Source organism: Pteropus vampyrus, unplaced genomic scaffold, assembly GCF_000151845.1.
Source record: "Pteropus vampyrus isolate Shadow unplaced genomic scaffold, Pvam_2.0 Scaffold303, whole genome shotgun sequence".
Classification (NCBI taxonomy): Eukaryota; Metazoa; Chordata; class Mammalia; order Chiroptera; family Pteropodidae; genus Pteropus; species Pteropus vampyrus.
Genome location: NW_011889084.1, coordinates 375,699 through 391,666, shown reverse-complemented (window position 1 = coordinate 391,666; position 15,968 = coordinate 375,699). Strand labels below are relative to the sequence as shown.

Sequence of the window (15,968 nt, the reverse complement as noted above, 5' to 3'; positions counted from 1 at the left end):
CCCCGTGAACAGCAGCAGCTCCTATTTCCTGCACTCATCAGAACTTGCTTGGTAACCACAAACATTGGCCCCCGTCCTCCTCCTCCCTCATGACACTGCAAGGCAGGCATCTCCACGACAGCACTAACAAGTGACAAGCATCCGACGGCCTCCATCTCCTGACGATGTGCAGGAGGGTGGCCAGGTCCCAAGGCGCTCTATTTAAGAGGTCCATCTGTTGTTACATTCCTTAGGTTCAAGGGCCACTGACGCAAATGGGCCCAGGCAGGTCAAGTGGTGAGCAAAGGGGCTCCAGCCAATTATGCTGAGGGAGCAAGACCCAGTCTGGCCAGACCTTCTAACATTCAGGAGAAAGCTGAGTTTTAGGCAAAACTTCCTATTTTTAAATATAGACAACTAATTCACTTTTTAAAAAAAACAATAACGTTTTATGTCTATGTCCTAAACCAAGTGCATCTGCAGTGTGCACTTGGCCTGTGAGTTGCAACTTGTGCTTTAGCTACCCCAGGCTACCTAAGGGCACAGCTCACCTGGACGTAGTCTGTGAAGGTCCTGGTACGCTCACCATCTGCCCTCGCAAACGAGGAGAACCGTCTGCTCAGCTCTTCCTTGTCCACCCCAAAGCAACCGGCAGCCGCAACAGCGCCCTGGACCTCCAAGGCGGCAGACACATCTCCAGGTTTATACCCGGACAGCTCCACCTGGTGGACAAACTCTTCTAGGCTGCAGGCGTCTTCTTGGCTATTTATCAGCCTGGTAAACATGTCGGGGAGGCAGGAGGTTCCCACTGTTAGCTCTTCCAGAGAAGTGTCTGCGAAGATAAGAGAATCAGAATGGGCCCTGACAGAAGCCCCTCCCCAGGCCAGTGCTCTAGTGTTACTGTGGCAGCACGTGCTCCAGTGCCAACTCACTGCTCCCCAAACAACGAGGGGTCACCTTCTGGGTAGACACCGTTTGGCCCCTGGCAGTCAGGTTCCTGAGACATGCCCCTGGGTCCTTGACTGCAGCCAACAGGGCTGGATTCCCCAGGGCCCAGTATGATTCTCCTGCTTAAGACTCAAAGTGAGGGGCTCAGAGTTGCTGGCTTTGGAAAACTGTGACCCTGAACTTCTGAAGGGGAGGTCTTCAACATGGCCGGCCCTCGGCCCCGCCCTTCGTGACGCGCCACGCTTGCTGCCCCTCAGACTCCGTGAGCTATCCTGGGACTCTTCCGCATACCCCCGCTCATGCGTACATGAGCCCTGGCTGCTACCTGCTGCTTCCTGTAAAGGTATGTCTGCTAAAACCATAGTCTCAGGTTATCACTAGTTTGCCTGGGACAAGCTCCAGACAATACACAAAATACTGTGGTTACAAAATCAAAAGTAAACACCATCCACCTTGACTTGTGAAAATAAAGTTAAGTCTGACACAGGAAGGAAAGGGGCAGAAAGGAGGAAGAGAAATGCAGGGAAGAGGACTCTAATATTCTCATTTTATGTAGAGGGAGGAGGACTGCTTAAAATTGAGAGTACAGAAAACGGAGGTTAAAGTCAATTATTTAAAGTTTCAAAGGTAATCAACAGAACAAAAAACGTATAAAAATTGGAAGGAGGTTAGAAATAACGAATGTAAGCAAAAGTCATTGTTCATAGTAAGAAATCAAAATACTTAAAAATTTCATAAAAATGCATATTTAGAGTTACAAAGGGAACCAGAAGAACCAAAGACAGAACAGTGAAAAAGCTGCCAGGAGAGCAGGCTAGGGCTTGGGGGGCGGAGCACGGGGACGGCTGCTGTTAACACGTGCATGAGTGACTGATAAAAAGAAAATGTTGCTATGGAAGCTCGAACATGAGTGTGGGCACCGCCCGGAGGCTCCCCATTGAGGGGGCAGCAGAAAAGGCGTCTGGGACACATGCTCCTCCAGCCAGCTGCCAGGGTGGGAGGCGTTTCTCTTTGTTTTTGCCTCAGCCTCAGTTGGCTGCGGCTCCGTACTTGGCCTTCAGAGCTGGAGGTTGGGGGGTTGGGGGGTTGGGGAGTGGGTCTCGGGGCTGGCGGGGGCGCTCACCCGTCGGCCCGAGCTGGGTAGGTGCGGGGCTCTGGCGGAGCCGGAACTTCACACGGCAGGAGTTCACCACGATGCTGTCGTTGGGGTTGAGGTTGCGGGTGCTGACGATGCCGGGGGCGCAGTAGCCCCTCATCAGTAGGTAGTTGGTGTGTGAGGCTTGGCGGGCTTTCACCTCGATGCTCCGGCGCTTGTCCCCCGGGTCTTCGTCCAAGTCTTCCTCTTCGTCCTCGTCCTCGTCCAAGGCCCCGTCCTTCCCCAGGCTGGGAGAAGACAACTGCCCTAGGTGACGGAGCTCAGGCCAGCCTGTCTGCTGCCCTGCCTCCCGCATGGCGCACACCACCGCCCTCAGAGTGCCTGTGGTTCGGCCTGAGCAACGGCCTGCAGTCACTGAGGACACCCTGGGCCTCTGGCTGTGAAGGACAGCAGGGACTGCCACTCCAGATCCCCTTGGCCCACCTTCCCACACACTGCACTCACCCGTTCACATACCTGCATCTTCGTAAGTGCTATTCTTTTGGCTGAAAACCCTTCCTAGTCTGTCTAAAAGAAGGCCTACTTCTCATCAAATCCTGGTTCTGTTATTGCGTGTTCAAGGAAGCTGTGCCAGTCCTACTTTCTCTGCTGACCCCTCCTTGCCACACTGTACCATGTCCTTCTCTTTGGCACAGCCAAGTCACGCCTCCTCTGGTGCCCCTGGCGCCCGAGGCACTGGCAGGAGGCCCTGGCCCGAATGTGGCGTGGGCATTCTCGGTTCAGAGGTCTGAGGCCCCATCCTGTGAGGCCCTATCCTGTGAGGCCCCCGCAGGCACTGCCTCCGCTCTGTCTGCACAGCAAATGCCCACGCAGTGCCGGCCCAATGCACAGCAAGTCAGCACACGCTTGTTGAATGAATACAGACCGGATGACTGAGCAAATGAAGCTGCAGACACCACATCATGAGGAAGTGATGGCCCAGAGCTGCACTTAGAGCGGCGTGCGCAGCACCAGTGTGACTGTTGAGGGCTCAGCCCTTACCTCTTCATCACCTCGTTCTCCACCATCGAACTGTCCACCACCACGATCTGCTCGGGGATCCTGACATCCACGGCGACAAGGCCCAAGGAGAGGAGGGTCAGGGCGGCCACACAGTGTCCTCCAGGGCCGTCCAAAGAAAATGCCACCAGGTCATTTGAGGAGTCATTATTATCCTGGTCTTTGAAGGAAAAATTATCAGGCTGGTCCAACTTGCCAGCAGCCCGGATTCTGTCGAAGAACTGGAATGATTCTGTGCAGATGGTGCTTGGAAATCGCCACGTGAAGATCCTACACAGACAGAAGGCAGGTGAAAGCCTTCCTGAGGACGGGACGTTGGAGGCCTTCACTTGGACAGGCTACGCATGCTTCAAATCACTGTGGTCCAAACTAAACATACCAGCTTCTCTTCCACCTCAAACGATGGTGCTGCATTTCAGCCTAACTGTGCATCTCCTCCACTCATCTGAGCACCTTTGAGGCGGAGTCATGTCTTTTTATCTAACTCTATGCCTCGCAGGCACTCACTATAGGTGCTATTTGGGGAAGATGAATGTACTTTTTGTATTAACATTCTTTACAAGGCAAGCCCTGAACCCATACAGAGAAGAGAGCATGCAAAAGGTGACTGCAGAGACGTGAGCTCTTGCCTCTGCCCAGAGTATAACTTCCTAAGACTCTGCAACAGCAGAGACAGAGGGACCTGGGAGGTCAGAGAGAGGGACCCAGGTCTTCCTGATCTGCTGACACCACCTCTCAGCTCAAAGATGAGGATGCTGCAATCCAAGAAGTGGCTTGAGGTAAAGTGGCCTTGTTGGACTTGGGGGTGCATATCTTTTGCCTCCTAGGCCACGGATGTTTTTATCACATCAGGCCGCTCCCTGGGGAGGCAAAGGAGACTGAGGGTCACTAGGGATGGGTGTTTAGGAAAGGAGCAAGTGTCTGAAGTCACAGGCAGAGAGATGGATAAAAGAAACGAAACAATATTCATGTTGTTGCTGTTTTTGAATGTGGCTTCTGCAGATCTGAGGACTGGTCAGGGGAGCAGCACGGAGAAGGGAAGGGTCAGCCAAGGAGAACTGGGACTATTTTAATGGACTTCCTCTGTGTGGTTAAGGAGGCTGGGGGTGCAGAACACCATATGTGCAGCGAAGACCAGCATGCCTGAGGCTGGCATGGCGCCACGCTGGGAGCTGCGAGGGGTGCTCCTTTTAGGAAGCTCCAGGAAGTCCACACCACCACTCAGATTGCTGTGCCGTAAACCGAGTGTGAGAAACACCTGATGGCTTCAAAAGGAAGCGTGTGCGCCCGTAAGATGGGCGCTTGCTGCCGCTCCGAGTATGAGGGTTAGGGATTGTGGTTGTGCCCAATGAGGAGGGTCTGCTTTTAACTGGATCAATTGTTAAATGAGAAACTCATCTTACCCGATTTGACAGGAGAAAGGGAAATGAACTACCTACAAAACTGTTAAATGCCCAACACGAAATACTGCCAAGGGTTAACCTTATGCCCACACAAGGAAGGCCAGGTGTGGATGAGAAAACTCATTCCCAGAGGCTACATCTTGTACACGAGGCCACGAGAGGCCCCAGGCGCCAGGCCCTCTGATGAAGAAGGATGTCCTGTTACTTCCACTCGCATGTGCTACCCAGGCTCGGCCTCTGACCTGGGTCTCCGGCCTTTCCCCAGCCCAGGCTGAGAGCTCCTGAGCAGGTGCTCACCTGTAGTAGGTCTGGGACAACTGGTAGGACATGGGCACAAAGGGCAAAGCCCGGTTTTTCTTTGGGCCCAGCGTGTGGTTGACCCGGCGCCGGTTGACCAAACTCCTCTTCTGGCATTCCATGAAGGCCTTCACGAGAATCTGGTCCTTATACTCCCGGTACAGGCGGAATGTCTGCAACATAGCCAGCCGTGAGTGAGCACACTTCTCCAGCGCCTGCGTGAACAGCCGGGTCATGTGGCTGCTCAGAGTAAAGCTGATGGTCTAGAGGAAGTAACTAGTGTGGGGATGGGGGATGGGGAGGCTGGAGCTGACACCTGGGGGTGTGGTAGGGGCAGGCCTGATCCTGACTATCAACCTTCACCCCCACCATCATGTCACACCTCAGAGACCACAGAGGAGGACAGGTACGTGGAGAGAAAGGAAGGCTCTGCACTCCACACCTATTTCTTGGGATGCAGCTGCCAGGAGTCAATGCGGACTCGCTTGGGATACCACTCTTTCTTATTCCTTGCCCAACCCATCAGCATGTCTGGTAGGCTTGACCCCAAAAACATGTTCTCAGTGCATCTGGTTCATGTCATCTACACTGCCACCATCTAGTTCACACCATCATCATTTTTCACTGCAGCTTCCAGACAACTGCTCTCTCTGCTTCTACATGTGCCACCTCCCTCAGCCCCTGACCATTCTCCACAGCAAAGTAATCCTTTGATGTCCAAGTGAGACACATGTTCCTTCCCAACCTCAAACCCTGATGGCTTCCTCCTGATATCCACTGTCACTATGCTGGACGAGGACCCCTGAGAGCAGGACCTTGCCCACTCCGGCCCTGCCTCCAAGTCCAGCCCTCATCAGAGCACTGGGATTTTGGAGGTCACTGGATCCTGTGCCTATACCTTTCAAAGATGAAAGCAGTGAGGGCCAGAGTCTCCCCAGTCCCAGAGTGCTTCTGCGAAGCTGATGCTGGGTCTCCGACACCCACCTGGAATGACTGGCAGGACTTCATCTGGCTGTCGGAGAGGGCCAGTGTGCTCTGGATCAGGTTCTGGAGCACCAGGAAGTGGATGTCCTCCACGCTGGAAGAGAGGGCGGCAGAGCGGCATGAGGCCTCAAGGCACCGCTCGTCCTGGGTAGATTCAGCTCTCGTTAAAAAACAATTTTCAATCTCATAAAAGTGACCTGAATTCCCAAACTATTCGTAAACCAAAACAAAATAAATGATGGCTTTTAAGCCTTACTAACTGGTCGATTTTTGCAGGAAAAAAGTTTCAGCCTAGGGGGTAAGGGGGGGACGTAACCTGGATACAGATTTTCACAACAACGAACAAATGTGGTTAAGTGCTTATATTTTCCTTTCATCCACTTTTAACAAGTTTTTCTCCAAAGAAAATAGGCTTCTTACTGAAATATAGAGCTAAAATCGAACAGACTATTGGTCATCCAAGATGGAAAAAAAAAGCTGAGATTTCCAACCGGAGTTTTGCTTGGAAAGCTCGTAGGCTGAGATTTCAAACCCTTCCCCAGCCTATCTTAAGGCCAGGCCAGTGATATGTGAGTTTAGAATTGTGCAAACTTTTTCTGTAAAAGGCCAGATGATAAATAATTCAGCCTCCATGGCATATCTTGTCTTGTCACAACCACTCAACTCTGATGAGCTGATGAAAGCAGCACAGACAACACACGGAATGGGTGTGGCTGCGTTCCAATAACACTTTATTTACAAAAGCAGGAGGCCGGCTGGATCTGGCCCTAGATGACCCCTGTGCTAGGCTGTAGGCCACCCAATCAAGCAGCTGAGGGAAAGGAACTCGGGATGCCAGTCCTTGCCTATTAAGTTCGTCCTCCTTTCTGATTTGATCTTTCTCATCTCCAATCGCCAGAACTCGGTATCTGCGTAAGAAAACAAAAAAAGAGCATTTCAGTGCAACGAAGTGGACCTTCGCTAACAGAGGCGCAGCTTGCTCAAGACCACCATTTATTTTATTTTATTTTTTTAAAAAAATATTTATTTAATTGAAGAAATTATTTAAATTTTCCCCCCTGTCTTCCTCCCTCCTCCCCCCTACCCTCTGGTAACCACTAGTGGGTCCATTGTCCATTGTCCATGTCCATGAGTAAGACCACCATTTATTGACTGAAATGTTGAATAAAATGTTAAACTCATTAAAATTCAAACATGTACATGTAAAATGAGAAAATGCTGTATTTTGTCCAACAAATGAGCATGTTAAAAAAATGAGGGTTGAGAAAACGAGGGATGTTTAGTTACTGACAATTATGAAGCTGTACGGGAAAATGTGCACAGCGGGAGCTGCTGTTAATTGTTGAGGGAGGAGGATATAAAATTGTGGGCTTATAATGATCAAAAACGCAAGAATGAAGACTGGAAGAAAATACCCTCAAAGAGAATAGATATTGAAATTACAGATTATTTCCCCCTTTTTTTCCCTTGAGCTTCATGTAATGCTTTCCTGTGTTCATACCAAGCGAATAAACACAAGAATAAATCGTAGAACTACTTTTCAGAAAACATGGCTATTTATTTGTAAGCCATTTCTTTGGTTTCTATAAGACTAAAGTCAAAATTCATTTTTGCAATAGTAAATTCCTCCTAAAATTTAGTAGCAAGAAAAAGCACCTTTTCAGAAAAACAAGTGAACTATTTTTAGTCAAACAAGGAAATATTGGGAACCATTTTCTTTTTTGCCTTGCCTCTCAGAAGGGTCAAGGTCAAATTTAGTGTTAAACTGTTCTATCTGGAACTTTTCCTTTCTCTCTTAGCGGTCTCCAACCTTTTTGGCTCAGGGACCGGTGCTCTTATGAGAATCTAATGCCTGATGATCCGAGGTGGAGCTGAGGTGGGGATGCCCGCGCTGGGGAGTGGCTGCAAATACAGATGGAGCTTCCCTCGCTCACTTGCCACTCACCTCCTGCTGTGTGGCCCGGGTTCCTAATAGGCCACAGACCATTACCGGTCTGCGGCCAGGGGGATGGGGACTCCTGTTTTAAATGGTTCATGAACTCTCCTTTAAAAATCTTTAACTGTCTTCTTTTTCAAACTAAAAGTTGTTCCATAACTTCACTGAAAATATGTGGGGATACAAGTTACAGATGGGTGAACAGGTCATGTGAAACATTTTCACGATTGAATAAGAACTGTGCCATTAAGGAATCTGGGGAACAGTTTACTGCCATGAACAAAACCACAACCCCCCAAAAAGCTAAATAAAGGCTGTCAACTCTGAAAATGACTACGAATTGCTCTTTAGGCCTGGCATACAGCTGGCACCACATAAATTATTTGTTGAACAAATGAAAGAATGAGCTCTCCAATGGAAATGCAAAGGGCTACATGCAAAGGCATCGTACAGTTCACACACAGGAACAGGTCGATGGGTGTCATCTCCTTACAGGAAGGAATTCAGAAATACGGTGGCTAGAGGGACTATCTGGATGAGGATGGTGAAGAGAGAAGATTCACTTTGGGATTAAACAGAGGGAACAGGCCTGGTTCACAGAACACAAGATTTTAAAATTTCACAGAGTTCTGTGCTCAAACCCAAGTACGTTTTACTCTAGATGCTGAGTGGTTGAGCTGGAAGGGCTGGGCCTCTTGAGTTAGACCCACCGAAGTTCAAATCCTGGCCCTATTGCTCACAAGCACTGTGACCTTGGGCAAGTTACTTTCATTTCAGTTTCCTCGTATGTAAAATGTACAATCTTAGCAAAAGCACAGCAACCACCTGAGAAAGCCTCAGCTAAGTCAGCAGCAGGCCTGCGTGGGAGATTGAATAGGAGTGTCTGGGGGGCTGGGGATGGGAGCGGCTTCCTCATTTTTGAGTTTCAGTGATAGGGGGTGAGGTGGTCCAGAGTCAGGAGACACAGCAGGGTTAGCTGCAGGGCCAGGTGGGCCTGCTATCAGGGGAGACACTGTGGCCATCCCAGTCGGTAACTTTTCCTTTTGTCCCATAAGCATCACACAGAACCTCCCAGAAGAATCTTACCTGGCAAATAGCTCCTGGAGTGTGTCTGGGATTTCAAGGTTAGGATTCTTCAGGGATGAACTGAACTTCTCTTTAAGCTTTTCCACGAATTCTTTAAATTCGTTGGCACAAACCTTTTAACATGAGAGAATGATATGTTAAGCCCTTTCTCTCCCTGAAGGGTCTTGCTAATATACACCAAAAAAAACCAACCAAACAAACAAAAAAACAAACTTGTAACAAACTCCGGTGACAGTGACCTCCCAGAAATGCTGACCGAGAAGTGCTGCTTCTTCTGCCTTCCTGCACCCTGCCCCCCACCCCCAGCCCACCGACTCCACCTGGGAAGGGGAGAGATGCTCAAGCCCTGTGAGGTTTTCTGTCACTTGCATCATAGGCACTCCTGGAGCACCTGATGCCAAAGAGCACGCTGACAGCCTTCACACCTGCACCGCCAGCCCTCCCAAGTCCCAGATGAGAAGACCCGAACTTTCCTGCACACTCCCCGAATGCCCACCACGTGCCCCCATTAGCAGGCTTGTGTTCCCGTCACCTCCTTCCTCCCAGGTCTGTTCCTCCCTGGCTCACCCTTTCCAAGTTTACCTCCTTCCTCTCCTCCACCTCCTCGCTCAACTGTGGTACCCAAATCGGTCCCCTCCTGTACACCCGCACCGCCACCAGCCCAGTCCAGACCTGGATCACAACGCAGGCTCCTCACTGCCCTACTATCTCCACTCTCACACCTCCAATCTCTCTTCCGGGGTGTGGCCAGCAAACTGACCAAGTGTCCAACACAGGATGAACCCACCTCCCTCCCTACTGTCTCTCTCTGTGGCTCTCCCAACACCACACCCATGGGTCACCTCATTCCCCCTTCCTTCACGGTCTTCGCTTCAGCTGGTCCCCCATCTTAGGAGTCTGGATTCAGTGCTGACACTTTTAAGAGCCCTCTGTAGTAGATGCTGTTGGTCGCCTACTTCCTTCATCCCTTTCTTTCTGAGGAGGGAAGCCGGCCCTGCCTTGGTTTGGGGAGGAAGCACACCAGCCCAACTGGATGAGTCAGGATGGGTCTAAGGCAATGATGGCAAGTTCAGGGGCTTCTGAGAAGGGCTGTCCCCTCCCTGATGTAAGGGCCCACTGGGCTCAGTGCAGCCCCTCTCCCCACTTCTTCCAGCCCCCAGATTCTGCTGTGAGGACCCGAACTCCAGCAGTCAACCAGCAACCATGAGGTGACTGGCATGAGGATGGACAGCTAACTGCTAGGGACCAGAGAGGTACAGTGACAGAATGAACCTGGGTCCTTGACGGTATCTTTGCTTTGCCTCGCACGCCCAGGACTGTCTACCTCTGCACTGCTTAGCATATGAGAAAACAAAGCCTCAGCCCCTGTGAGGTTGTTTTGTCTGTCACTTGTATTACAAGCTCTCCTAGTACTCCCTCCGTGACCTCAGCGTGCCTGTGCTTTCCTCTCTCAGGGTGGCTGCACTGTTCTGCAGAGCTTATTTATTCCTCTGCCTGTCCCATTGCCCTGTGGCTCCCTCAGAGAAAGGATGGATCTTTATTTCGATTGGCCTGGCCTGGCACATGTCTGACACATACATAGTGCGGACTGATTTTAGCTCAACGTGTGACTCAGTGGACTCTGAGCTGAAGAGCAGAGACGTCTGGGTCTGGAAAGAGAGCCCCCTTTCCTTTATAGCCACAGTCTCAGCCTCACCTGGACAGAAAACTAAGAAAGGATTTCATACTCAATCCGCAAGCTTTCCAGGAAGTCAAGCTGTTTGCAACTTGAGCTTCCCTATTTTTTTTTTAACAAAATAGGCCCAAGGAACAGCAGCATTGCAAAGCAGCATGTCAAATTCTAACCATCTTTAAAAACTAAAGCTGGAACCAGATCAAATGAGGTCCAAAGCCAAAGAACCGACAAGTCAATTTCCCAAATGAGCAGGAAAAAGCTCATGTTTGTAAGAACAGCAGAAGCACCGTGAGACCCATAGTACCAGACCAGAACCTAGAAGCCCCTGCCTCCCGAGCAGGCCGAGCCCAGCCACCGCATGCGGCTTACCTTTGGATCTTCATAGTCACGTTTTCGATTCATAAAATCTCCGACGAGGGCCTTATCCTGGTATACCTCAGCCAGGCACACCCTGCAGAGAAGACCAAACGCGGGCAGAAACTGGCATGACGTCCACGCCCAGAACCCAAAGAAGATCTCTGGCCTCACATTCTGGCTTTGTCCAACCATGAACTGTCATTTACTTATACACCTGTTGTGTGATTATAGCTTTTAAAAATGAAGGATTTGGGCTCAGCCAAACCTGACTGGAAGCAGGCCTGTTACTGCTCACACGTTATACCTTGGCTTCTCTGAGCTTCCATCCTCTACGTGTCAGCTGAGACCAGTTAACTCCCACCTACCCCCACAGGGACTTGGCCAGGACCAAATGCGACGACTTGTATGAAAGTGTATTATAAATTGAAAAATATTATACAGGCACTAGTGCTTTTTGTTGTCAAGAGCGTTAACTTCCTCCAAAGCATTATTTGTCCACTCCATAAATTTCCTTCTCTCCAGGACGTAAGGAGAGCCTGACTTGCCCAAAAGGAAATGAGGGAAAGGCAGTGGAGTTTGCTGGGCTCCTATGAGCTGGGCACTTCACCTTCATAAAGGGCTTGCAAGGCAGAGGCTGTAATTGCATCGTATAGCTTGGTGAGGTAAATGAACCCCTGAGGTCACACATGTGCCAATGGCCGGGGCAGGTGGGGCAGGTGTGGTTATTGCTGGTTTATCCTGTTTGCAGGTGAAGAAACAGCCTCTGAGTGGATGAACATGCGTCCAGGTGCTGCAGCTCTGAGCTGCAGTGCAGATGGAGACCCAGGCCTGCTCTCTCCATAGCCCTGTGTGCTCCACTTCCCCGGGCTGCTGCAAACAAGCGGCAGAGTGGCAGGCACGGGCCCCCAAGGTCCAGATTTCACCTCACTGCCAGCTCACTGTCACCCTGGCTGACTTGTCTCTCCCTGTGGCTGTTTCCACTCTGAAAAAAGAGGCATTTAGACCAGGCAATCAGGACCCTTTCAGATCGAAAGGTTTAAGATTCCATGCATGGGGGACAGTGGTTTCACATGGGAAGGCTCCTTGGTATGTGTAACCTAATGGTTCTCAGCTGGGGCGACTTGGCCCCCCAGGGGACATCTGGAGACAGCTGGGTGTCACATGGGGGTGCTACTAGCATCTAGTGGGTAGAGGCAGGGATGCTGCTAAACATCCTACAGTGCACAGGACAGCCCCACAGCGAAGAATTATCTGGTCCCAGATGTCTCCAGGGCTGAGGATGAGAAACTCTGGCTAGAACTGTTTCCTCAGCAGTCCAAATCTGGGCTGATTTCTTTACAGTCTGGCTGACTGCAGGCAGCCCACGGCACAGAATAAACCCAGAGCCAAGCTCTCCTACTGGCCCGTGGCATAAATGACCAGTTGGTGGAGATGGTACTTCCTAACCCTGCCAGTGTCCCCTCCTGGCTCTATTTCTAGTTGTACACTTGGGCACCTATCCCAACACTTGGATGCTCTCTGGTCCCCCCAACTTAAGCCCACACCTGTGGAGCAGCTGGGGAGGAATCTGATGAGGATGGTGACAGCTTTTTGCCTGGGCCCTGTGAGGCGATGGGACGGGGGTGGGTGGGTGGGCAGCCTCACTGGCAAAAGATAAACCACAAGGGGAATGCTTTGTAACTCCCAGCCAGCTGCCATCACCGCACACACCAGGCCATAGGTGGGAAACCCTTAGGGAACACCCGCCCTGCTGAGGACATGGCTGCGTGCATTTGGTCCGATAACCCTGGGCCTGTCTAGCTTGTTCCTGGAGTGAGGCCTGGCACTAATATGGAGATATCGAGAGCTGCTCTGGAGTGCTAAAAACAGTAGTGCAAGTCGGCAGATGCCTCTGCCTCTACATGCTATGTACGTGATATTCAGTAAGTCACCTAACCTGTTTGGCCTCTGTTTCTTTATCTGTAACAAAGGATAACAGCCCCTTTCACAAGGCTGTCCTAATGTCTAAATAACATCTTGCACAAGAAAGTGCCCAGAAGCACACCCAGTCCCCTCAATAAACCAAGGACAACCTCACTAGTAAGCACGAGCGCTTGGACAGAAGGCTGGTGTGCTGTGGCACAACTCAGAGCTCTACCTGGATTTTACACTGGACCTTTGAGCATAAGACAGAGAAGAGTAAAGAATGAACTAGAAGCACTGGATTAACACTGCCATGGAATTAGGAAATTCAAATAAGGCTTACTTATAGTTCAGATAGGCTTGTGGGTTTTTGATTATGTAGCGAGCTCTTCGTCCGACCGAATGAGATGTTTTATCCAAAGACTCTTCAAAGGTGGCATGCAAAATGTCCCGCACAACCTGCCAGGGGACGAACGGGCCCTTCACCTGCACCAAACACAGAGCCAAGACGGGAAATCAGCATCCTTGGAGCCCATGTCATGAGTCATGGACACAAAGGGGTGCGAAAAATATGTTCTGTGTACCCTCCTTTGTGAGCAGACAGTCCAAGCTGCCACCTCGTGTGTTTACTTGATCACATTAACTTGGCATCGATGATATGCCTGGCACTGACCGAGGTGCTGGGCAGAGAGGAATAAGACAAGTCCTCAGAGTCCTGTGGGAAAAGAGTGCTCGGAGCTGCTGGGGAGGACTGACTGGAAGGGCAGCACGCGAGCAGAGGTTATGAGTATATAAAACGTGCTTAGTGAGAGGGTTTTACAGGCTTCATTATACGTTATGTATGCTCAGAAACATTCTGCATATTGTGCTTGTATGTTACGTTAGTAGAGACAGAATGTGCTAAATTAGCAGACTCAGGAGAACACCTTGATCATGCGCAGGAAGGCAGAGCCAAGATAAGTTAGGGCCTTGATGACGAGGTCATTTTCTTATAACCCCAGAATGAGGTGGCCTAAGAATATGGTGTAAGTTCGAGTGAGTGAGTGGAGGGTCTGCTGACCCTGAACGTGCAGAACTTTCCTGGCTCCTCCAGCTGCATCGAAGGTGGGTAGAGGCAGGGAACAGAAACTGGGGACAGCAAAAGTCACCTTCAGGTTCTTTCTTGGAGAAGAGACAGGGTTAGATTTAGGAGGGGGCAGAGGCATGAGAGAATCTGAGAAAATGGCCAAGAAAAGGGATCTATTGAGCCTGCAGGCAAAGAACATCCAGACACAGGACTGTGAGGGCGCTTCTCTTGGCTGCATGCTTGACAACAGGAAACACCAACAGGGCTCTTATGAAGCTGCCTCACCCGCTCTACTTCAAGCATTATTTCATGCAAGGGGACCTAGGCTGGACAATGGCGGAGCTCAGTCTCCTGGTGGCTTCTGTAAACCAGTTTGATGGGGCATTTGCTCACCCAGATTGCTCTCCCCACGCCTTGCTGCAAACTGAGGAGATAAGAAGAGCAAAGCTGGCAAGAATGGACAGACTAGAAGTCACTGAGGCTGCTTTGGGGAACATGGCGAGGCGATGAACTCTGGCTAGGGCTGTGGAACCATCTTGGAGACAGTGACATAAGAGGAAGTGGGAGAGTTTGCTAGACAGGGAGCACCCACCGGGATTCAGGAAGACACACGGGTGTGGGAACTGTGGGGTTAAACATGGGGGCGTGAACTGCGAGAAAGCAGGAGAGCCAGGCAGAGGCCACTGCACTGTTCCACACTCACTCTGTAAATACCAACTGAGAGGTTACTGTGTGGCAGGCACCATGCTAGGGGCTGCAGCAATGAAAACAAATAAGAAGTCGCTTTGCCTTGAGAAACAGTCACTCCAGAGGGCTAAGAGATGCCAGGGGCAACAGGAGCAGCGTGAAAAGTGTACGTCCAAGAGACGGAATGAGAACACAGTAATTACTCCCATTTGGCAGGATCAATGAAGCCTTTCCAGAGATGATAAACAGTTACTAAAAGAGAAACCGGAGTTTTTCGGGCAGATGAGGGTTGGGGGAGGGGAGCGGGAACCGGTTAGGTTCCTGATGAAGATGAAGAGGGAATAGCTTTGGACTGCTTTGCCTGCAGCCAGAAGATTTGCATGTATTAGCTGAAGTCTGGAAAGAAACATGCAAAAATGGGAGTGGTGTTAATTTGTAGGATACTGGGAAATGCTTTTTCCAGAGGCCGAGAGAAGTAGATGAGATGAGTGGCCCCCCTGCATGGGTGGAACAGGAAAGAGCTCCCCAAGAGGGACAAGCAAGTGAGCTGGCTGGAGGCTGGGAGGAGCAGGGGGCCAGGGGGCAGAGTACCTTGGTGTTGAGGACGTTGCTGGCAATTCGGCAGAGCATGAGCAGCCCATCTTCCTGCATGGACCAGGTGACACGCAGCCGGGTCATCCTCTGCAGGGCGCTCTGGTCGGCCTCATCGTGGTAACGCAGCCTTTTGCTTTTTTCTTCTGGGAGCTCTTCTAAGAACACCAAGGGGAGAAGGGAGGGAGCCTCTAACAACTGGCTTGGAGCTGTCACTCTGGAGAGGCGAAGGGTCCCTACCCAGCTAGTAAGATTTGACCAAGGGTCTCAGTTATCAGAATCTCATTGTGTTAGAAGCCATATAAACTAACCACAAAAGACAGTCCTTCCTGACAGATTTTTTTTTTTTTTTAATCCTTTTCATCATCTCTTTGGTGGAATTTCACAGTGATGGGCTGGGCAATCTGAATGCAGCCTCCTGTTAGTTATCTGCCAATCTTCAATCCTTACTGTGGTGCCAAGCCCTTTGAAGATGCCTTCACAGAAGCTTGTGGAACATGCTCAGGTCTGAATGGTTGGGCTCCTACTGTTTCCCTGCTCTGTGACCTCAGAGATGGTGTGTGAACTCTGGTGTACCATGGGGACAAGGCTTATCCTACAGGGCTGCCTTAAGGACTGAATGAGACTGGGTATAAAACACCCAGTGCAGCGCCTGACACAATGTAGCTACTAAATAAAGAGTAATAGTTGCTAACTCTATGGAACATTTACTATGTGCCAAACACTGGTTTGAGCTTCTTATGTACATTAATTTATAATTAGAATAATACTTTGCAACAATCTTATGAGAAAAGGAATCTGAAACATAGCAGGATCCAGCAACTTGCCCAAAGTCACACAGCTAAGTAGCAGACAAAGAATTTGAACTTGAGGTCGTAACCACTAGTTTTTCCCAGGTCTCT

General features: G+C 50.3%; 1 protein-coding gene across 1 annotated transcript in view; it reads right to left on the bottom strand.

Annotated features, from left to right (window-relative positions):
- The window catches only part of GTF3C1 (general transcription factor IIIC subunit 1), a 74,148-nt gene that overhangs the window by 5,757 nt on the left and 52,423 nt on the right, over positions 1 to 15,968 (bottom strand). Inside the window, exons 24-33 of the mRNA XM_023521464.1 lie at positions 15,067 to 15,224; positions 13,066 to 13,208; positions 10,833 to 10,914; positions 8,789 to 8,901; positions 6,612 to 6,674; positions 5,767 to 5,860; positions 4,783 to 4,955; positions 3,065 to 3,352; positions 2,051 to 2,310; positions 531 to 811 (exon numbers count right to left, since the gene is read on the bottom strand). Of these exons, the coding sequence (XP_023377232.1) occupies positions 531 to 811; positions 2,051 to 2,310; positions 3,065 to 3,352; positions 4,783 to 4,955; positions 5,767 to 5,860; positions 6,612 to 6,674; positions 8,789 to 8,901; positions 10,833 to 10,914; positions 13,066 to 13,208; positions 15,067 to 15,224 (1,655 nt within the window). The remainder of the gene's footprint in view (positions 1 to 530; positions 812 to 2,050; positions 2,311 to 3,064; positions 3,353 to 4,782; positions 4,956 to 5,766; positions 5,861 to 6,611; positions 6,675 to 8,788; positions 8,902 to 10,832; positions 10,915 to 13,065; positions 13,209 to 15,066; positions 15,225 to 15,968) is intronic.